This window comes from Mirounga leonina, unplaced genomic scaffold (genome assembly GCF_011800145.1).
Source record: "Mirounga leonina isolate KUSES-001 unplaced genomic scaffold, KU_Mleo_1.0 Mir_173, whole genome shotgun sequence".
NCBI classification, from domain to species: Eukaryota; Metazoa; Chordata; class Mammalia; order Carnivora; family Phocidae; genus Mirounga; species Mirounga leonina.
Window position 1 is genome coordinate 74301553 of NW_023270447.1, and position 13601 is coordinate 74315153.

General features: G+C 49.6%; 1 protein-coding gene across 6 annotated transcripts; it reads right to left on the minus strand.

Moving 5' to 3' along the window:
• Positions 1-1488: 1488 nt before the first annotated feature.
• Positions 1489-10688, minus strand: PIGV (phosphatidylinositol glycan anchor biosynthesis class V). 6 transcript variants are annotated; one of them, XM_035019395.1, is made up of 5 exons: positions 10646-10688; positions 9543-9636; positions 7595-7729; positions 3623-4744; positions 1489-2298 (listed from the first exon to the last, which is right to left on the minus strand). In XM_035019395.1, the coding sequence occupies exons 3-5, from the start codon at positions 7670-7672 to the stop codon at positions 2017-2019; spliced, it is 1482 nt and encodes a 493-aa protein (XP_034875286.1). In that variant the 5' UTR covers positions 7673-7729; positions 9543-9636; positions 10646-10688; the 3' UTR covers positions 1489-2016. The 6 variants fall into 6 exon arrangements, with proteins under 6 accessions (XP_034875286.1, XP_034875288.1, XP_034875287.1 ...); XM_035019397.1 differs by lacking the exon at positions 10646-10688 and adding an exon at positions 10351-10639; XM_035019396.1 differs by lacking the exon at positions 10646-10688 and adding an exon at positions 10311-10639.
• Positions 10689-13601: the final 2913 nt, after the last annotated feature.

Below are 13601 nucleotides of genomic sequence, written 5' to 3' on the forward strand. Positions count from 1 at the left end.
GTTGGTGAGGAGGGAGGGAACAGTTTCTGCCAACTGGAGGGACACTAGGGCAGGGGTTATCCTCTTTTGCCAAGAAGGGCACTCGGGTGTCTTGGCAGAAGGCAGAGGGCTGCCCCAATCTGTGTGTACATTTTCAGAAGCATTTGACTCTGGACCAAATGCTCTCAGCTGTGCTAAAGCTAGGGTGATGGATGGGAAAAGCTTATTGGCCAAGCTGACTAGAAGCTCCAACAGAGGGTGCTGGGGCTCAGCCAGGAGCTTCCCTTCAGCTGGCAAGTTCAGCTTTCTGTCATGGTCAGAGGGAGTGTGTCAAAATTCCAATTCTCAGTGCTCTCCAGAAGCTACGATTACCCCTCTATTTTGAGGTTTCTGCTTGTTGGAATTTTTGGCTCAAATAGGGAATGAGTGGTGAGGCTGCAGAGCCTCTTACCTCCGTCAAAGAATGAGCACAAATAGCTGAGCAGGAGTCAATGTTCTTACTACAAGTACAGTGATGGGCTCATAACCAAATGGGAGCCAGGAAGATACCATTTCATTCAACCTTGGACTTAGCCACAATTTATCAATTCATGCTGCCTTGTTGGCTCCTCTGACCCATGTCTACCAATCAAGCAAGCACAGGCACCTGGGCACAGCAGGAAAACCAGTCACCACTTTGACCGTTTACTTGCCTGGCACAGATTTACTTACACAGGACAGGAGCCTGATTTGCCACGTGTCACTGCTTTCCCTCATTCAAAGGAAAGGTCACTTAAGTTACTCCTCAGAGTTGCACCTGAAGAGGGAGATTTTCTTGAGTACTGAAAGCAGGAAAACTGGATACCTTCTCCTAAAATCATGTGTGAGCCTCTACATAAGTGTTTAGATTGGGATGATGCCATTGCTTATGGCAGCTCTTAAGATTTTCGAGCAGAAAGGGACCTACTAGATTATATGGCCCGCCCCCCTCGCCCCTCCCAGGAATATCATTTCCCCCAGTTTCAGAAGAGGTCACTAAGGTTGTGAAAACGCTCCCAAGGTCACACAGCTGGTAAGTGGGGTTTTACTGAGAGGACTAGAATCTGGGTCTCCTGGTTCTTTGTGCAATGTTTTTTTTTTTTAAGATTTTATTATTTATTTGACAGAGAAAGACACAGCGAGAGAGGGAACACAAACGGGGAGTGGGAGAGGGAGAAGCAGACTCCCCGCCGAGCAGGGAGCCCGATGCGGGGCTCGATCCCGGGACTCCAGGATCATGACCTGAGCCGAAGGCAGTCGCTTAACCAACTGAGCCACCCAGGCGCCCTGTGCAATGTTCTTTTTACCATGACTTTTCCCCTAAGTATTTTGTATTATTTTAAAAAATGTAATTCAGGGGCACCTGAGTAGCTCCGCCGGTTAAGTGTCTGACTCTTGATCTCAGTTCAGGTCTTGATCTCAGGGTCCTGAGTTCAAGTCCTGCCCACCATGAAGCCTACTAATCAATCAATCAATCAATCAATCATTGCATGCATAACCAAAAGTTGTTTAATTTGTGTGTATCTTTGTAAGATTTTTCATATAAATAAATGAACAAATCATGAAAATAAACAGAAACAATCTCCCATTTAAAAAAGATGGTCCTCCTTTACTTACTGCCAGTACACTGTTCAGACCTCCACCATCATGTGTGAACTATTACCAGCCTGTCAGCTAGAGCCTTTGATGAAACTGACATTGAAATACTTACATTGACATTGACATTTAAATACTTTACATTTAAGTTTACAACTATCTCTTCTACGCTTGGTTGACGAGACAAATGCAACTGTACTTTAGACTTGGAGAGGAAGATTTCTTCACTTACAGAGAAAATAGGTACTAATCTAAAATCTGCCATAGCCAGGACCAGATGGGGCTTTCCAGTGGCTCACGCTTCTCCCATTCCTGACCAACCTTCAGAGAGACTGGAGGTTCCTAAAGGACAGAGCAAGGGTCTCAGGGCAGCACAGACAGTCCCAGTGTCTATCTGTACTTCCAGACCCCTGAGACTCCAGGTCATGTCCAAGGTAGGAAGTTGCAATGTAGGAGCAGTCCCAGGAGCCAGTAAGACAGGAAGTAGCCCAGAATGCATCGTGTGACTAGAGAATAGGTTTTCCAGTTGTATACAAGTCCCATGATAGAATTTCTGGGGATCTTTTGTCCTGGTAGGGAGTCCCCTGCAAGGGGCTTCCAAGGCACAGTCTCTAGGGATCTCAGCAGTGGCTCTTGATTCTGAAGCAAGTAAGCTGGAAACCAGTACACAATAGGAGTGGAGGAACCCAGAAACCTGGTGAGAACCTGGAAATCATAAGAGGGGGAAAAACCCACACATTTATTGGAATATCACTGCTTCACAGTGGACCAGCCCGGGGCTTCCCTGCTGCTGGGTCAACTACCGCCCCATGACTAGAAATGTGTTGTTCTGGATAAAAGATTCAGCAGAACTTAGGATCTGCCTTATAAAGAGCTGTGACACCAGCCAGGTGACCTCAATGTTACAAATAAGCAGAGCTACAGACTAATTACCACAGTAATGGGCCAATCAATACTAAAAACTACGGGGTCCAATTTGAGCCCAGGGCCTGGACTCTAACCGTTAGGCTGTGACACGGGGCTTTGGGAACCTGAAGGGGTTCCCTCATCCCCTGGGGATAGCAAAACAGAGGGAAACAGGGCAGGGGATCCTGTGGTTCAACATTTTCCCTCCTAGGGGAATTCAGAGCCAAGCCTCCACATGGCCTCCCTCCCTTTCGAAGCTGTGCTGGCACTCGCTCTACTAGTTAATCCACCTACAAACACAGAATGCTACTTTCTGTTTTCCCTGGGCCTCTTATTCACACAGCCCAGAGAACTTTACAAACAGCCAGTATGCGCCTCCCAGAGGCAGAAGCTGTTAAGGAGTGGCCAGCGTGGAGGAAACAACTTCCTCGGGGTTATGTGGGAACTAGGGTCGTAGCCAGGAATGAAAAAAATGGAAAGTATCAAAGGCTTCCCACCCCAAACATTACACAAGGGATCTCCTCTAAAGACTGGGCACCTGCCAGAGCTGAGAGTGCCTCAAGTCACCATCCAAGTAGACTCTCAGGGTAACCGTACAGTCGGGAAGGACCCGCGCTCTCCTCTTGTGCTTTAACTCCTTCATCTCAGTCACTTCAGGTCCTTCCACGACTCTCGTGTCTCTGCACGCACCCTTCATTTGCCCAGAATACTCTTCCTCTGCTTCTTAAATGCAATTCCTTCTTACTCTTTAGGACCCAGCCTTAATAGGACACCCTCCTCAAATCCTTCAGTCCATTAGCTACTTTTTCCTCCGGGTTTCCACAATACTTTATCTCAAAACAGCAATTCCTCTTCCATCCCACTGTACCAGAAGTTTATCTCTTAAGTGTCTGTCTCCCCATTTCTACCAAGAGACCCACCAGGGCAGCAATCTTGCCTCACTCATGTTCCGTTCCTCAGTGGTCTGACCCAGGGTCTGGACAAAGAAAGCCCCCAAATAGTTGGTGAATGAATAAATTAGGTACAGGTCACTCAAACGGGAGAAGCTAGCAGTGTTCCTCGACCCTGGCCAAGGGGTTTTGCCTGTATTCACACCCTTACCGCAGTCAGGAACCCACCTCACCTGAACATGCATGCACAGACTGCCAAACAGCAACAGCACTGCAGCGTGGACCAGGTACACAAACACCCGAGGGCCGAGGAATCCAGGGTCAGCTTTCTCTAGGGTCTTGCTCTTCTTGCTCCTGTGCATCCCAAGTGTAAGGCAGAGCCAAGGGTGGGTGGTCACATATGTCCATGTTGCCCAGGCAACCAGTATAGCCACTGGCGCAGCCAGTAAGAAATTGGGCACCTGCTTGAGCTCATAGTATCTCAAAAAGCCAACATTCCAGTAGATATCCTGGATATAGCTATATATTAGGGGAAGTTCCCAGGAGCACCAAGGTGGCTCATTTCCCTCCACAATCCGGTAGCCCTTGTCCACAGCTAACTTCAGCAAGGGCTCAGGGATGGGGCGCGCTGAGCCTGACAGACAGAACTGGGTATAGGCATAATACTGAAAGAGGGCAAAGGGAAGGCCAAGCGTGAACACAGACAGGAACACAGAGCCCATCAGCTTCAAGAGTGGTCTCAGAGGATTCAGCACCATGAGAGAGGACAGAAAGCCTTGGCACTGAGAATACACGAGAAAGCCAATGTTGACCAGCCCATTGGAGCGTACACCAGTGGCAAGGGCAAAGAGGAGTCCACTAGTCCAGCTTCGGCCCCTTTCCAGCTGCCCCATGGCGCTGAATGTCAGGAGGGCAAACAAAGCTTCTGAGTAACCAGCTGCCAGAAAGACATTGGCGGGGCTGAGGCAGAAGAGCAGGGCTCCATAAAAGGCCTGGTGGGGACAGCGCAAAACCAGACAGCCCAGGTCGTGAAGTGCGACAGCGGCCAGCATGGAGAACAAGGAATTGAGCAACGCTACTGAGATTAACAGGCGACTCCGTAGGTTCAGTAATGCCTGCAGGGGCCTCAGCAGTTCGGCTCCCACCAAGAGAGCCAGGGGGAAGCCAGGGAAGAAGGCAAAGTTGTGCTCATACAGATAGCCATGCTCGGCAATGAACAGGAAGTGTTCGGCATCCCAGTGAGACAGGCCACCCAGGAGACCTTCCACAAGTTGGTCCACAGAGCCTGAGGGGGCGAGGCGAGGAGGAGAGAAGGCTTCTGCACGATGATCAGGGATGATGGCATTGAAGAGAGCCTGTGGGATGAAGGAGAACTAGGATTTTGGTTGAGCAACTGGAAGGAAAGAATTACCATTTAATAAAATGAGGAAGAACAGACTTGTTGGAGGACAATTAGGAGTTCAGTTCTAGCCTAGTTAAGTTTGAGTTACATATTCCAGGGCAGAGGTCAACAAGGCAGTGAGACATAGGAGTCTGAGGGTCGGGAGAGTGATCAGGGCTGGAGACATAAATTCAGATGTCATAAGTGCACAGAAGGTATTTAAAGGCATGAGACTGAATGAGATCACCTGGGGAGGGATGAAGCAGGGCTAGAGAAAAGAGATCTGAGGATTTGGCCCTGGATGCGTCAACATTTAGAGGCTTGAAGGAGACTGAGGATCCAGAATGAAGATAGAGGGAACAGTCATTGAGGTATGAGGAAAACCAGGAGAGCAGGGTGTCTTAGAACCAGGTGAAGCAAGGGAGTGGTCAATTCTGCTACTAGGTCAAGGAAGATGGGGACTGAAAAGTGACCGCTGGATTTAGAAATGTATAGGTTACTTTACTGCCTCAGTAGTGAAGGCACAGAGGTGCAGACGTAGGCATGGGATATGGATGTGGGGGGAGCATGCACAAGGGCACTTCTGATTGGACCTAGTTTTCTGAGTTTTCGCTCAGGGAAACAAGTTGGGGAAAAGGTGTTAGGGGCTTGAATAAAAAGATAAACATGTAAAATAAGTCATCTATGACCCCTAGTTCTCAAAATAGGCTGTGCACTGGAATCACCCAGGGAGTTTCAAAAATACTGATGTCTAGATGTCTGGGTCCCTCCCCCAGGATTAATGATTTCACTGGTATGGGATACAGCCTGGGCATTGAGTTTTGTTTTGTTTTTTAAGCTCCCCCAGTGATTCTGATGTGCAGAACAATTTCAGAGAATGGCAGGGTGAATGGGCCAGGGCAGTAAGATCACCAGGTAGCACTAAAGACTCACTTGGGCCAAAGATCTTGAAGAGAAAGAGACCAGTCAATACAGCTGTGTGTTTCTCTCTGGGCACGATGCAGAAGTAGAGAGAGAACGAAACTGAACCGTGGCTGGGCTTCCGTCCTGTGACCAAGCCGGGGAGCAGGGAGCAAGCAAGTTGTGTGTGTGAGCCTGGTGGATCATGGAATCTAGCTGGGTAAGAAGGGGTGCGGAAGCCAGAAGGTGGGTGAGGCACAGTGAAACGGTGGGAGGATTGGTGGATTATAGGTCCTGAGTGGGTGGAAGAGCCGTTAGAACTGGGGTACTAGAGGGAGTGAGCTGGAAAGATAGGAGATAGTGGTTAGTTGTATCAGCTTTATTAATACTGAAACCACCAAGAGATCAACAGGAGTGCTGGAAAGCGCAACAGTGAATCAGGGGCTAAAACCTTTAAGGAGTGAAGAGGAATGAGCTGTCACTAACAGAGATGACAGCAACAGTGAAGGGTAACTGGGGAGATCATCTGATGGCATGAGCTTTAAAGCTGGAAGAAGGGTGGGGGAGAGAGAGGGATAATGAAATAGCATTATCATTAAATGTCTTTTTGCATCGTTAGATTGTCAGCTACTCAAAGGAAAAGAGACCGTGACTTTTCCTTCTCACCACCTAGCACAGTTCTTGGAACAGAGCAGGCACTTAACACAATCCTGGGTATGAGGAGAGGAGACATACTCATTTCCAAATCACTATCTGAATTAGTCTTGCTTCCCTATCCCAGATGCCAGTTCACAATCCTGCCCCCAGGGGCCTGCCAATCACTCATCTGATACTGTTCTAAGCCATCATTGGGTCAGTTTCCCCAGCCCCACAACCGGGGTATAAGCCCATTCTTAAGGCTCTTTCTCTTTTTGGTCAGTTTCTTTATCAGGCCACTTTAAACAGTGAAAACGAATGGGAAAGGAATGACAGTAACAGATAACAGCCCTAGTCTCCAAGCTGAAGCTACTTTTAACTAAACCTGGGGCCCAGCAGAGGCTGCTATGCCTCATCGTGCAGGAAGGGAGAAAGGAGGTTTCCAGAAAGGAAAAAGAGAACCCTGAGAAAATGGCATTTGTGGAAACAAGAGCACACGTAATTATGCTAATATAACACCACTAGACTGTTGACCCACATTCAACACCAACACATACTGAGAACATACTAAGCACTGGGCACTGTGCTAGGCATCAGACAGAATTCATATATATGGGAAATTTGATTAAAATATGTATCAAGAGGAGGCTTGGAGGGGAAAGGAAGCGGCAAAAGTGCAAATGCATTCTGAGGGTTGTGGTGGGTGAGGCAGCAAGGGGAGACACCTGGGGAAAGAGCTGGGGACACTGCTGACTAACCAAATACACTCAACTGACTGACTCCGTGCTCCGTCGCCTGGTAAGGGGACCCAGGGCAATGCCTTGGGCTGTCGTGCCCTAAAGGCATCTCTGGTTACAGAACCTCACGGTCCATTGGAAAGACCACTAGCTCAAGAGTTAGGAAGGCTGGGGTCTGATTCTGGCCCTTCTCTAACTTGCTGTGTGACTTTAGGGAAGCCATTGAACCTTTCTGGGCCTCTGCTGCTTCGTGTGTAAAACAAGGGATTAATAGACCATTTCTGGGCGCCTGGCTGGCTCAGTTGGTAGAGCACGCGACTCTTGATCTTGGGGTCGTGAAGTTCGAGCTCCACGCTGGGCATGGAGTTTACTAAAAAAAAAAACCATAGACCATTTCTAAGAGTGCTGCCCACCTTTTGGTTATCAGGTGTAGGTGTTCCAACCACATGGGAGGGCACACCTGGGAGGCAGAAAGAATATGGGGACGATTCTTAGTGCCTAGCCCAGTCATGTGGCAACAGCATGTTCAGGACAAAAGATCAGAGACTGACCTGCAGCACCAGAGTCAGGACACGGCAGCTGACTGCAAACCTCAGCACCTCTTTCCTGGACGGGTCCAGGGGCCACATCCTCTCACCACCGGGAATTCAGGGGTGTTGCTGCCTGGACTGAGCTCCCTCAGGCTTCTAAACTCCAAAACCCAAGGAGGAAACATCACACATGGGCCAAAAGTAAATATTGTTATTATTATTATATATATTTTTTTCCACAAAAGTAAATTCTTGAAAGCATTCTTCACAGGAGACTCCCCCTTCAGCATTACATGGCAAACTTAACTGCCTAACTGCCCAGATGAGAGAAAAGCATCTTGAAGGCAGATGGGACCACTTGGTGTCACTTTTTATTTTTTTATTTTTTTTTATTTTATCACTTGGTGTCACTTTGAAGCACTGTATTAAAGCACTATTCTGCACGGACAGGCATGAAGTTGGAAGCTAGGCTCACAGAAAATCTTCAAAAGCCTGTTGGGTACCCCTGTGCAGGAACTAAAGACCTGGGTTCAAGTCCTGACTCTGTCACTCACAAGTTCTCATTCAGTCCTTCTGAGGCTCAGTTCTTTAGGTATAAAATGGGATCAGACTGTTGTTTTTTTTTTTAAGACTATTTTCTCTCACAAAATTGTCATGATGGTGAAGTGGACGGAAGTGTGAAGAAGTACCACTAAATCCATGTTGTGGTTGCTATTATTCGGTGTGTGCCCTTTTCCTCTTGCCCAGAATAATAAACTAGATCCCAAACCAGAGTCCCAAAAGTGGGGCAGAGAACTCAACTGGAAGACCATAATGACTACACACTCTAGCCTAGCTCTCTGATGTGTGTTCAGCTGGTCTGTTAAATTAAGTGGAGAAGGAAAAGAAAACCACCACTCAGCAGGACTTCAGCCAGCTCACATTGCTAAAACAAACTGAGGGGGAAGACAGAGTTGACTACTAGGGATGGAGAAAACTGTTATTTCCCCATCTCTTTGTTGGAATGGCAGCAATGTATAAACAACTGCCATTCTGAGGCAAGGAATGAACTTTAAGGCTTTTTTTTAACACAACTCTTGGGCTAAAAGAAGTAGCAATGGCTCCTAAAGAACATTCAAATACCAGTCTGGGAAATCAGAAGTGGGGGTAAGAGCACCAGAGGCAGTTCACTGATTTGGGGTCAACTATCCCTAAAGGAAAAAACATTTCAACTGAGAAATTAAGAGGGAGGGCTGAAGACTTTCTTATCTAATATCTACCAAACCTTTAGGTATCATTTGTTTCTGAAATTCTTCTCTGATGCTCACTAGACTATTTGATATGCTCTCATCGCACTCTGCTTCGTCGTCTTTACGGCTGTTGTTTATTTAAGTTGCTTCTGAGGGCAGGGGCTTTGTCTATCTTGCTCCCAACCCTGCAGGGCCTGGCATTACAGACAGGCATTTCAAGCCCGTGTTCTCACTGAGCAGAAGTGGCAAGAAAAAGATATGGCATCACCAGTTCACTGGCTCGGGATATAAAATCACTGCTATAAGTATTCCTCCCACCATATCTCATGTTAAGATCAAGACCTAAGTCACAGAAGCCACAGGAAAATACAGTTTCTCCAGCAAGGGAGCAAGATTGGCCAATAGCAACAGTACACCTTCCTCAGCACAAGGGGGCGCCTGCTGCTCACTCCATCACCAGGAGGCCCGGAGGAAGGGAGGGGCCGTCAACGCCACACCGGTTTGCTCATCAAAATTCAGTTCAAAGGCAAGCTTTTGAAAACCCCAGAGAGCCGCGGTAGTTTGTGAATCCACCCAACATTTCCAGCATCTGACTCGCGGAATCGAGAGGAATTGCAGAAACAAGTATGGCCAACCTCACACGGCCCCTGATTCTCTAGCCTAGGGTGAATTCACTTTTCCCCTTCACTTCCCACCCACATGCAGAAGAAATGTTGGGGACAGAAAAGCACTTAACCCACCTCTGCCTCTTCACCGGGCTTCCATTCTTCCTTTCTCTCTCCAGAGTCAAGCTCTAGCCCCAGCGACCACAGGAGACTTGTAACCTACACTTAGCTTACAGGTAAACCAAGTAAAAATAAAATAAAGCCAGTGAGTTGTCCCTCTCGGCTAGTTGAAGACCTCACTTCCCAATAACGCCTTTGCGAAATCACAGACTCTTGAAATGGCAGGACACTTAGAGCAACTAGTTTTACTCTATTTTCCCGTGAGATAAATATGCCCAGAGTGGTGAGTAATAAAAATCTCCATGGTTTTTACATCCGAGATCTCATTAGACCCTGTGAGGCCAGTATAATTACCATCGCCATTTTATGGATGTGGAAACTGAGGCTCATTGGGGTCAAGTGACACACCCTAGGCTGTATTTAAAGAGAATGTCATCTTTTACCCTTCTGGAACCTCATGGTCTTCCCACCGGCCCTCAACAGGGCCAAAGGGGATGTGCTCTTTCAGAGCCAGGGTAACAACCCAGGACTCCCAACTCCTAGCCCAATACTTGTCCAAAGACAGCGCATGCTCTTACTGGGTATGCTTAGGAAAGGGAGGGCCCTAGCTGAGACTCTGGGGAAGCCTGAATTGGAGCCCTGGACCCTTGGAGTAAGACAGCGTCCTCTGCAGAGTGGGGAAGTCTCCGTGACCCAGGGTCCTCGGGGCCAGAGGCGCTGCTGGCTGCCGCGAGCCAGGGACCGCCTTCTGCCACCCCAGCCGAGTCCGAAGCCCATTCTAACCCTTTCCTTTCGGACACAGTCCCAAACGGGCCGCGGGCACCTCCTCTCCCCAAAGGGGCCACGGCGCAGGGGTTACTCCCGAGGCGGCCGGCGGGGCCCGGCCCGACCCGGCCTATGGCCGGAAGGCAGGGGAGGGCCGGAGGCTGTAAAGGAAGTGGCGGCACCGGGAGGCCGCTATGGCGGAGGGGCGGGGCTCCCCGGTTCTCGGCGGCCTTCGCCTCATTTCCCTCGGCCTCCGTTTGACGACCTCCCTCCCCCCGAAAACTCCAAGGCTCCGGAGCTGGCGCCGGGTCCACAGCGCCGGCCCGTCTCGACCTCCCAGGCGGGGCCCGAACCTCAGCTCCTCCATCCGGGGACCCCGAGCGGCCCGCGCCTGCGCACCGGCTCCGCCGAGGCGGCCCCGCCCCCCTCCTGCCCGGACTCGGAGGTGCCCCGCCCCCCTCCGCGGCGGCCATGTTGACTCCGGGCGCGCGCGGGGCGGGGACGGCGTAGCCCCAAGACTCCGTGCCCTCCGCCTTGGCACCTTCCCGCCTTGGTGACACCTGAAGAGTTCCCTTTGGCGCTTCGCTCGCCTCAGGTCCCCTCCCTGCCTTCAGTTAGCCCACCCGTGCTGCTGTGGCAGAGTTGGCGCTCTCGCCCGGGTTGCATCCCGCAAACGTCCACTGAGTTCCCGATGTGTGTATGCGGAGGAGGCTCTCGGAGTTGGGAGTCGCCCCGCGGCCTCTTCGCAGAAGCCAGAGCCGCACTTTCCCTGCTCTGAGGCATCAACCGCTCAGCACAGGGCCTGGCACACAATAGATGGTCTCTGAAGAGAAAGGGGAGCCTTGGGGTTTCTGTGGCTAGCAGTGGCGCCCGGAGTCCTGGGTGTGAGCAAAGTGGGGGATCCCCCTGCCTTTCCCCTCCTCCAGATACCGGGAACCTCGTGTCCGACTTCGATCCTCAGCTCCACCTCAGGTGGCTGATGAGGACGGTGCCGAGAAGGCCCCCCAGGACTCTTCTTCCTCATTCAAGCAGTTGCTCTCGTGGGAAGTTGGGGCCAAAAAAGAAGAAGCAGCAGCAGCTAACTCAACAAAACCGGCTGTTAGGGAGGAGCGGCCAGTGGGTACCCCTGTAACGGAAACTGTTAGAACAACTTTGCACCCTCCTTCAAGGAAATAGATAATAAATCCTTCTCCGTTGGTGGATTTCTTGTTTCTCAGGATTCCAAAGCCGCCTGTGGTTTCAGTTATCGGCCCTCTAAACGGAGCTGGGGTCTGGGTTAGCCTCTGGCCACAGACCTGGACAGGGAGGGGTTTATCTTCTGCCACAGCTACTAGTGTGGGTGGGAACAAAGGGATGGTGCTATCTCTCCAGGCAAAGAAGACTAGCCTACATCAGTTCTGTGGGGGCCAGGCTCTGCACTTTTAAATTCTAACTCATTTCAGGCTCTGACACCTAAGCTGCCCAAGATACTGTTGTGTGTAAGGTGGATAAAGTAGCAATCACATGTTAGTCCTGAGTTGGAGAAGGGAACAAAAATGGAGAAGACTCTTCCCCAGTTTTTTCAGTGACACACACTTACTCTCAGCTCCAGAAGCCTGTCAGTGAATTGGCAAAGCTGTGGTGCACACTCGTGACTGGGGCCTGAAGTTGTGGCTTGAATCTCTAGAAGTCCATGAGGCTCCCAGCAGCACTCTGTTTGCAAAGACAAAACCGAGCAATGAACTGTACTTGCTTTGTGAATTCACAAGGGAAAAAGACATGCATTCTTAAGGTTTCCTCCATCCACACCAAATTCCCTCAAAAATCTGTATGTAAAAAGGACAGGGGTCTCTTGTGACAAGTCAGAATGTTTCCTAACAGCTCAACTGTCACCCATTAGAGGTAGAACTTTGTCCAGATCTTCAGCTCTACTTTCCAGCAATTTCTCCTTCCTTTCCTTCTCTGCTACCCACCCCCCTCCTCTTCCGCTCTGTTTCCTGTTTCATTTTCTGGCTCCTGCTCTGACAGGAAAACAAGAAAGCTGAACCTTGTGCTCTCAAAGCCCTGGCTTGTCAGAATGGAGGAAGACTAGGTGGGATGGGAGGGGGTTCTAGAAAGGCCTCCAAGACTGCGGGCAAGTAATTGAGGAGGCAGCTCTCTCCAGTCTGCTTTTAGAGTCTGCAGCTAAAATGGAGCCTGCATCTACACAGGGAGCCAGCTGAGCAACCAGCACGGTGGGAGAGCCAGGCAGACAGACATATCCAAGGGCTCCAGAACGACTCTATACCACCCGGTCACTTCCATTAAGAAGCAAATATCCCATACCACCAACAAATGATTTCATAATACAAATTTCTGACCTAAACAATACAAGCAATGCATCACTGTTTCTAGAATCCTAGAAGGTAAGAGAGTTACAGCATTTCTGTTTCTTGAACTTGCCTGGCTCTGCTCTCGCTGCTTCCCCTGCTTGAAATGCCTCACTGCCCGACCACCCTTTGGCCAGCCCACTACCTTCAGGTCTCAGCTGAAAGGTGGCCTCCTCAGAGAGGCTTTTTCCCACTACCCAGCCACATCCAGCACCCTGTACTATCCCATCACCCTGTTCTGTTATCTCCATAGCACCTATCACCACCTGATTGTCCTGTCTATGAATTTTACTGCTTTCATTGTCTGTTCCCCTCTTTTGGAATATAAGCTTGTGAGAGCAGGGGCCACGTTCACCAAAGTATTACCACTACTTAGAACAGTGCTTTGCACATTGTGTGTACTCAGTAAAGATTTGGTTGATAAATCCGTTTGTTGGCCCTGATACCTCTATTTTATGGATGTGGGAACGAGGCTCAGAAAAGGGAAGTGGCTAGCCTGAAGTTACATAGCTGGTGGCTAAGGCGAGACTTGAATTCAGATCTCCAGGCTGGTTTTTCTTTCCTGCCACTCGACACTATTTTAAACTTTCTCAGGTTTACCTCTTTCCCTCTCTTCCTTTTGTTCCACACAACTAAGAATCTGCACAGGCTATGCCAAGAACCCTGCATAGTGCACACCGCGTCTTAACAGCTCCTATCTACTCTTTCCTCTACTAAATTCCCATCTTACTCCACAAAATAGGAGTGCCTACCCTGTGACAGGGGATGAGGATGTAGCACTGAACAAGACGGACGCAGTCCTTGTCCTCATGGAGATGACAGTAATATCTACCTCATGGATTCTATAGCGCTTGGCCCAAAGTGCTCACTGAAGACGGGCTGTTGTAATTCCCTGAATTCCAACAAGGGGGGAAGAGCGATGTTCCCACTGGAGGTGTGAAGAAGGAAGTTCGGTAGTTCT